This window comes from Homalodisca vitripennis, chromosome 4 (assembly GCF_021130785.1).
Source record: "Homalodisca vitripennis isolate AUS2020 chromosome 4, UT_GWSS_2.1, whole genome shotgun sequence".
Lineage (NCBI taxonomy): Eukaryota > Metazoa > Arthropoda > Insecta > Hemiptera > Cicadellidae > Homalodisca > Homalodisca vitripennis.
This window is the reverse complement of record NC_060210.1, coordinates 41,249,224-41,259,180: the sequence shown is the minus strand read 5'-3', so window position 1 is coordinate 41,259,180 and position 9,957 is coordinate 41,249,224. Positions and strand designations below refer to the sequence as shown.

Sequence of the window (9,957 nt, the reverse complement as noted above, 5' to 3'; positions counted from 1 at the left end):
CCGAAAACATTGGGAGCTGTTACCTCATTTTCACCGTTAGTGACTGTACTAAATCATAAATATTGTAACTTGACGTTTTTGCATAACAAGTAATTATTACGTAGACCTATAAAATAATGTTTTACAATTTTTTATTTATAGGGGACTTTGGAGAGAATTCAAAAGTAAGTGACATAAGTTTTCTCTTAAATACATATTATTTTATTACTCTTTACAATATTAGTCACAATATACAATTCATTCTCATTGTTAGTTAAAAAGACGATCAGGTGAGAAATGCACAACCATTAATTTACAAATATTTATGATACAATATACAGTTTGTACACATATAGTGGAGTTAGAAGTCGGTGAACGTGGGTGTCTTGGCCGGCAAGAAGACGACCGGTCTGTAGTAATCCATATTGCGGTTCCATCCCCGTGGGGCCGTGTTGTAGTTGTTGAGGCTGTTGTACTCCTGAGGATGGTACAGAGCTCGAGATGGTGGCTCCAAAGACGCAGGGGCCAGATTAGTAGCCGCACCTAAGTACAAACACAGGCATTTACCACAACCATTCATAAAATACATTTAAATTGTTCAGGTTCATAATGTTTGGCGCTACTAATACGAGTACGTATCCGCACTCCACATGATTTTATATACGAGATGAGTACATTTTTATAGAATTGCTTAGCCTATATATCAAATTCCTTAAATAAAAATAAAACTCTTTAAATTCTATAAATATAGTTTAAAAATTTAATAGAAAAATGAAAATTGAAATGAATTTACTTTTTCAGAACGAGCCATATTTATTTTTAATTTTAGTCCACTCTTAGGCTTACACAGGATGTTTCAGACCGCCCGTAAAGTGTCTATAGCAGCCAAACAATCTGAGCTGCATAATGCATTTCAGCAGATACCCCTATTTTTGACCCCAAAGAATGCAGTAACATTATTTCTAATCCAGAAAAATTGCCCAAGGGTGTCATTTTAGAAAATTTTCTTATGGCAAACATAGGTATTTGCTCAGCATTTTGGCACAAAATTCAAATATTATGTTTATTTGTATGAAGAGGGTGTGACAAAATGGCTTTAATTTGGGTTTTAACAGTACATTTTGCTGTCAGCCCCCTTTAAAAGCTAGGTTCACCATTTTTTGTAAAGTGTTTATTACATACCTATCAGGAAATATGGAGGCGTAACCTTTTACTTCCTTTTCTAATTCAAAAAATCATGAAACATTAACACAAACGTATATATATATATTTCAATATATATATATATATATATATATATATATATATATATTCCCAGTTGTACATACTCAAGATGATGATGATGATATATATATATATATATATAAAGATATATATGAAAGATTAAAATTATATTACAACCAAAAGACTACGAGCGACTTATGTCTGTACAATCAAACCACATCTTGTGAATTTATTTGAACTAAAAATGCACGCAATTAAAGGTCTTAACCCACATCTGTACCCATAGATAACTTTTCACTCAGAGTAGATAAGTTATGGTTGATTTCATTAGTTTTTTAATGGTGACAGTTGAGACATTTAGTCTGTAATATCATACAGATGCTAGCAAGAAATGTTTTAGAGCCGCTAGTTTTGAATGTTCAGTCTGATTTTACCGGTTTAGCTATTACAATCATCAATACAAAAACTATTTCACACATTCGTCTCAGAAAAACTACAGTTACAGTTACAACTAAAATCACATTAAAACTGAACAACAACGTGCCAAAAACCTGTAAGAAAAGCAATATATAGATTGTGTGCAATTATTACTTTACCTATAATTTAAAGTCATCTTATAAAGGTTATGAACAAAATAATTTGAATACTATGCATTAAACAAAACTACTGTAAATCAATCTGAACAGATATTGTAGTCGTGCAAATACTTCAAATTAAATATAAACCTTAAAAAGATGTACAGTACAGTAATACAGGCTACCAGAACTCAGAAGAAACGAAGAAACCGAAGAATCATGCAAGTTGTGACAACACAACACAAAGGGGAAACTTGTGTAAAACTTACTCTTCTCAGATTTTGAGAACCCAGAGCTTGTGGACTTCTTTGAAAGCGTGAAGCTGGATTCTTCGAGCGACTCAGTGTTTTGTGATGCTACTGCAGTTGGGAAAGTTCGCGTTTCCACCGTAGTATTGGCAACGTAGTACTGTTGGTCATCTGTAGGGGCAGCTTGGTGTGAGATTGGCTGGAACGTCGCACGTGGCAGTGTAGGTTGTGATTGGTGTATCACTACTTGTTGTGAATGGTACTGAAAGGCTTGTGTCTTAACTTGGCCTTCTTGTGACTGTGATGTTTCAAAGTGTTGTTGGTGGAATACGACAGGTTCGGGATTCAAGGGTTGTGTGCTGGGTTTGAAAGGTTGTTGGGTGTGAGATAACGAGACAAACTGAGTTTGACGAGAATCCTCTTGAAGATTAGTCCTTTCCGTTCCTGACTCCTCCAAGTGAGGAAGTTTCTCGTCATCGGTTTTTGGCCTAATAATAGGTCTGTTGCTGTGCTCAAAAGTGTCAATTAAATCCTTGACTGGTAACTTTTCATAAGGTTTTGAGCTGTGTTCTTCTTCTTCAATATTCTTGTAACTGGAAGAAGATTGTTTTCTTGAACTCGATGTAAAGTCTTTCTTTATGCTAGACTGAGATTCTTTCCTAGCTGATTCTAATGCTGTTGATGTAAACTGTTTCTGCATATTTGTCTGAGATTCTTTTATTGATGATTCTGATGTTGTGATTGTTTGTTTTGCTGATAATGTTGCATCAACATTAATTGATGACTGATCATCAGATGAAACAACTTGTTTGTCAGTTGACTTTCTTCTTTGAGGCAAAGTAAATTGAACATTTTGTGCAATGGTACCATTCTTGCTACTGCCATTCAATTTCGTATCAACATGTTGTTTAACATCTTCCTTAATTGCCTTGCTTGATGTTTTTACTTCTTCTTTCTTTTCAGCTCTTGGTACCTCTACTATGGTTACCTCATCTGGCTCGTACTCTTGAGCCTTGATTTGAACTTCAACCTCCTCTCCTTCTTTAACCGTGTATTTTACAGTAGTTTTTAGTGCTCCACCTTCAACCATTTTTGTTTTTTTCATTTGATTTACTTTCAGATGACTCTAAAATATCACCTACTACAATACCATCGCCTTCTGCAGTAACACTTACCTTTATGTCGCCCATTTCAGAAGATCCTTCAATGGCTTGTGTCTCATTAGCAATAAACTTTTCAGTATCGAAAGTCATTATTTTGGTGTCACCGGTCCTCGTTTTCACTACACCTGACTTAGGACCAACGTCAACTCTTTGTGTTTCAAATATGTTGAGTGACAATTCATCACTCATTTCTGTTATTCTAGGGGGAGGTGTGGGTGGGGGAGGAGGAGGAGGAGGTGTCTTAGCCTCTGCAAATGACAGTGGAGAATTCACAAGCATAGTGCCATAACCGCGAATCGGAAGGTCCGGATTAAACGGCTCCAGCTCATTAATCATTTCTCTTCTCATGACATCAGCACTCGGTGGTAAGGGTGTGAGTGGTCTGTTGGGGTCTAAAATAGCTTTAATATCTAAAAATCCTACAGGTGTCGGAACCGATCGTTCCTGGGGGGGTTTTTGCTCAACTGTTTCAATTTTTCGCCTAACTGGAGTCTGTTTTATACCTTTGGCTTCCAAACGCTCATTGACTTGTTTAATTACTGGTTTAATGGGTTTGGAGTCCATGACTTTGGTGACTACAGCAGGAAGAGGGTTAGGAGGCTCCAGGACTGGGGTGTTGGGTTTGATGTTTGACGTTTCTGTAGCGAGTATTGTGTTAGAGGACGCCTCATACAAGAGACTCACAGAGGTTGGGGTTCTAGGCCTGGCCTCGAAAAGCTTGTCCAAGTCGACCGTGCCTATAGAAAGCAGCCAGTTACAAAGCAGAAGCAAAGCAAAGAGGCATGCATGCAAACAATAAGAAAGCAAGACTGAGTGTATAATTTACCACGCAATTTAATAGCGTTTATTTTTTTGTTCAGCAATATTAAAACTTAATTTTTTATATACGTTACAAATAATTCTCGTTGGATTTTCTAATTTCTTATGATTGACGTATATTGAAGACTTGTCTTCCAAATTATGTGCGTACTAAAAAGAACTGTTGAATATTAATTTGTAAACACCAAGCATAAAATATTCTTAATATACTGTAGAATATTTGTATTTAAAAACATAATTGATACTGTAAAGTCGGTTCACTACAAAGCCAAAGTAGTTCATATGGTTTTTAATGTATAGCGATGCAAAGTAACACCTTTATATTATATAAATAAGTAATTGTTAACAGAAGAAACAAAAAGCAGTGTAAGGTTAAACAAAACTACAAAAATTAATTTTGCGAAACACACAAATTGAGGTAGTTAGAATTCTAACACATTGACCCAAAATACAGGTAAACATTTCAACACATTTATTGAAGGAATATTAGGCAATTAAATCTTCAAATATATAAAAAATATATTTATTTATTTGTTAACTGGATTTCTATTTTTCAGGAAAATGACTTTAAATGAACGTCCTAAAAAGTTATCCTCCTGCCATACTTTTAATTTTTGCATAATAGTGTTTTTATACGTTTCTGTTAAAACTGTCAAGTTGAAATTTTTAACGTATGTTTAATCATTATGAACTATCACTGCAAAAACTATAAATTTTTTCTTTAAACTACAAAATAGCGCACTTAGAAATTCTTGAAAAACAAAAACCGACCACAGAGTGATGTATACAAATAAACGTTTTACAAGAATAATTTCTAATTTAGATCCCTAAACTCGGGAGGGCCAGGTTTAAACACACTAAATTGAAGACATTATGTAACATTTCGAATGTAAACTAAAATTATATACAGATTTGCACAAGATTCTAAATGAAACAACGATTTATTTGAATTTAAAATAATGAAACTATTTGATTACTTTTTAATTCTGTAATGCAATAATACTGACAGAAACATAGGTACAGAATTTATAATTCTAGTTAAAAACACTTATTTTTATTAGTAAGATAACAAACATGGGACTCCTTAAATTATATTAGCTATAGGAAAATAAAATTAGCATAAAAACGCCATAGGTATCTATTTTTTCAATAATCATCCATTATTAAAAGCATCTGTTGAGATTCAAGAGTGATACTTTTTAAATACTTTTATTGTTTATGGAAAATTATAAAGAGGGAAAATTTACTACTTTGAAACAAACACAAACAGACAGGAGACTAAGCGCTTTATTATATTCAATTATAGGAACTCTTTTGCTATTTCAGTGGCTCTAACTACTTCTTTAAAGTTACACTTTATACATTCATATATGAAAACCACACTGCAAACAGGATGAGCGTCATATAACCTTAACTTTTGGCTACACTAAATGTAAGGTTTAGACCACCATTAATAAATCATGCAACAACTTAAAAAATACAATATTCATATAATGTTTACCTTGAATGTGTTAATGTCTAAGGATAATAAAAACAAATTGCATTTTGTAATTTACACCGACGCCAAATAAAAACATGGTAAAGTACATCATATTTTTCTGAAAAAAGTTTAGTCTCATGACCAAGATAAATATATTTTACTCGTTTTTTAAGGCCGTAATGGCTTTAATGCCACACAATTGTTCAAGATGGTTTGAGAGACGCTCACGTTATCAAATAAAAATTAACAAGCCGTTGGACAGATGATTTATTGAGGATCAGGGTGTAGCAAGATCGTAACTGAGCTATCTGCACATTCAAAATATGGCTGCGTGGTCTAACACGTTAATATCAAAAGAAGATTTACACAATAGAACAGTTAACGTGTACTATGTACGAGATATCAATGCAAGCCTGAGTTATGACACAGTTTTGCCAGCTGTAACGGAAGAATAACTAGTGATGGGATAATCGATTGAATTCAACAATCGAACAATCGTTACTGCTTATCTTTACTTCTCATCTAGCTTCCTGGATCCATTACCTTCATGATTAAAACTAACTCGTGTTTATACTACGACAGAGAATGTGAGCAAAATTAACGTCGAAATACAAAACGGACTTAAACAACCGGAACGAAACGTGACGTCGCGTTACCACATACTGAGAATCAGCTGATATGACAATGTGGCAACGCCGCACGGTGAGGGGGGAGTGGGGTGCGGTAATTGTTCATACTGCGATGATGTGTCTCGTGCTATAATAGAAACTAACCGGCTTTATCTGAAATGTGAACAAAGTCACGTGACAGTGTGTTACGAACAACTGGCAAAGCTTATCTGTTGCAGTGGAGAAACTGATGACATACTTACTATAGAGTATAGCATTATTTCAAAGCTTTATTACAGCTAGAATATCGTTCTTTTTGCATAAAAAGATCCCTTGAAAATTTTTATTGCATTTGATATCCATTACCAACATAAACTGAATAACAGAAAAAATGAAACCCGTCCTTTTTGCAGTATGATTTTCATATAATTTGAAGATTGCTAAATTAAGACTTATTGACGATTTATTCCTTTTAATAAAACTTCGCTCTTTATCTATTTCGTAGATTATATTGAATTTCCTTATACTTGCTTTTAATTAATATGTGCTTTTCATAGTATCTCCAACACTTGTGTTTGTTTAGTGAAATGTCTACCACTGACATCAATATTCATTAACCGAAAACTGTTAACTATAGTTTATTATTGTCTAAAAGAATTGGAAAGTAGTATATTAGAAGTGTCTGCGCTATTTCATTTTAAGTTATTGCATATTTATTTATGTTTATTTGTTTATTGTAGTAAAAGTGAATTATTTATATTGTCTTATTGTAATAAGGCTCATTACGAAATTCGTTGATAAGAAACAGACCAAAACACGTTTTATACACATTACGTATGTAGGCTTAAACGTTTTATGTAAGTAAACAAACGATACCAAAACAATATAAATAATGTAAAATTTAATAAAATAGGTTTGTTAGTTTTTAATAGTTGTAACAACATAAAGCTTTAATTATTATAATTTTGTTTAATGTTATCCGTGATTTAATAATAACATTGGAAAGACAATCCTTCCATATAAAATATTATTAATGAAATCATTAATAAATATAATATGTAGTAAACTTTGTTTATTAATACTTAACTAAATTATTAAAAAACATTTTATATTAAACATAATTGATAAGGTTGGCAATCTAAGGTGCATTCTTAGGAAGTGACGAATCTGCCTCTTTATGTCCGTAATGATGCAAATATAAATACTTTCACATTGTTGAACACGTCAAATCATGTCAATATTTATCAGCATAAACATTTTGTGTTTGGTTAGATATTAGAGAACAGACAAAATAAGACATTATAGTGGTCAGCACATATTTAAAAAGGTTACAGAAGTGTGTTCAAATTACTAAAAGAACACAATACAGATAACACTATAACAGTAGTTTTATATGACTGTTGTTAATTTGTAAACGTAATAGATTTTGAGATACTTACTTATGTAACATTGAACGTTTGCTTTGAAAGATCAAGAACATACTTTGAGAGAATAAAACACAGTAACAGTATTACTATTTGTAACAGTATGTACAGCACATGACACAAAATATACATTTAAAAAAGTTCCACATCAACATCTACAGTAAATTATACTTTTGCTATATAGACTTTGATACATGATTCAAATGAATACATGAATAATATAAGGACAGTAATGTAGAATGTACATTATAAAACCATCAGAGCCAATACACAGTAGCTTGAGTGTATCGGAATATTTCTGAGAGACACATGCCTGGTTAAGTACATAATTTAACCAGGTAAGTAACAGTTAATTGTCTGGCACGGATGGATATTTGGATAAAATGTAGACGTGTATTTAATACATATTTATTGTGCAGGGACGTGAAATCTTATCTTATATTTTATTGTACCAATCAGTAACCATACACAGTACTAAACGTTGTGTTGTAAATACATGATACCAGGAGAAAATTTGGATGACGAACAAAATGTATAATTAAAAAATTCAGGGTAATTGAAAATTATTATTGCAAATGATAAGTTTTATAAATGTATTCGAAAAATATGTTCTAGTTTATTTTCAGGCTGGCCCTTGAAGCATACTTGCCTCAAATTGTTTTTAAAAGTACCAAGTGTATTATTGTTAAGATATTTATTACAGACAGGAAAACTGTTACAAGTCCATCTCTACAACTCCCCGGAAATCGAATGTAGAGAGCCGTTCTTCGAAGCAATAACCCTAGACTTCGGTAAAGGGCTGGGGTATGGCTAAGCACAATTGAAACTATGCCCAACTGCAAGAAAAATAAATGTCAATGCCATGCACCATTTGCAGCTTTGGTGCTTATTATAGTACATATTGAAAAGTTGATATAGGTGCTTTGTTAATCTCTTGCAACAATGTCACAAACAGCCTTGATATAAGCCGATTAATGTACTAGAAACCTCTATACTCGGTTCCACGTTCACCGCACAGTACAGGTCTATTAAGACACTCATGTTAACTACCTTTACTGGGATCATCATGCCTAGTGTTATGCGGGTTGCATCAACTTTCCTCGGCGACCCGTGTGAAAGCGCTTAAATAGATTTTACTGTACAACACCTGTTGAGTCAGGAGTCGTCTTACAAAAAATCAAGCAGGGTAATCACCATAGTAACATGTAATATAAATATAACATCAAATGTCGTAAAATAATTTAAAACGAAAAAAAAAACAGTAAAATTGAATGAAATTTTAAACAGTGAAATTTTAATACAAATACTGTAAGTATTATTGTAATTTTATATTATTTTTGTATTAATAACTATTGTAATACTCCATATTTATTGCTTTTGCATAACTACAACATTTATTTAACGTGTACATAACGTACAGGTAACATATAAACTACCATTAAAAATTTATACAAATAAACAAATGTATAGTTTAAGAATAATATTTTATTAGTAATAAATATGCTAATACTTTACATTTATAATGGTAATTTCATTTAATTGAAAAGTAATGTAAATTGTAACGTGTAAGCAGTATATGGCTGGAACAAGAAACCCGCTTCTTGAAATCTGTTGCCTAAACTCAAAAATAAGTTTGAGAAGAAACAAATTTAGTTTGGCCGAAATAACGTATTTAATCCAAATGCGTTTATGGAATTGACCCGGGCGATGTCTTGAGGACGTCTAGTACCACGAGAACTGCCGTTTGGATTAACTCCGTACTGCACGGTGAACGTGGAACCGAGTGTATACGAGTATTCTGAGATGATCTTGATTTTGCGATAGTCAAAGTATAAAGATTACAAACCAAAATCTGTAACCAAATATCAATAGTTAACAGACTGAACAGTTTAGTATCCTAGGCAATCATCTTCAACAGACAACAGTTCATTTCAAAATGCAGTCGTTGAAATAAAAATAAAAATGTCTGTATTTTACACTAGTAAGATACATTATAAACGAGACTGTACTGATGGTTGATTCTAAAACATTAAACGATCATTTTCAAGTGCAATGCATTACATAGCAAATATTCCAATTGAAATCTTTTCCTTGTACATGAACTGGTCTTCTTTTTGCATATATTTACAATTACAAGCGAAAGCATGTTTATTCAAATGTTAAATTTTAACTTGAAAGACGAATTAAAGCTAAGTTTTATGTTAATTTTAACAACAAACACGTACATTGGTTAAAATTTAAGCTTCTTTCTAACAAGATTTGCTAAATGTACAGCAATGAAATATAATTAAAAAAATGTTTGTTATAGCTTGGCAAAAAATTAGCAAAGCTTGGAATTAAAGTTAAAATGCATCACGGCTTCTACTATGTACATGAGTGGAACGGGAACTTCTTTTATAGGGATGAAGTTGGTAGATTTCCACAACGTCGTTCTCAA

General features: G+C 32.6%; 1 protein-coding gene across 10 annotated transcripts in view; it reads right to left on the bottom strand.

Annotated features, from left to right (window-relative positions):
- Positions 1 to 287: 287 nt before the first annotated feature.
- LOC124359192 (translation initiation factor IF-2) overlaps positions 288 to 9,957 on the bottom strand; it is a 102,651-nt gene continuing 92,981 nt past the window's right edge. For 8 of the 10 annotated variants that reach the window (XM_046811729.1, XM_046811731.1, XM_046811730.1 and 5 more), the window contains one exon: positions 2,934 to 3,926. In XM_046811729.1, coding sequence (XP_046667685.1) covers positions 3,109 to 3,926 — 818 coding nt within the window. In that variant the 3' untranslated portion in view covers positions 2,934 to 3,108. Of the gene's footprint in view, positions 523 to 2,047; positions 2,198 to 2,933; positions 3,927 to 9,957 lie in introns of those variants that run through there. The other 2 variants (XM_046811732.1, XM_046811733.1) reach the window with 2 other exon arrangements.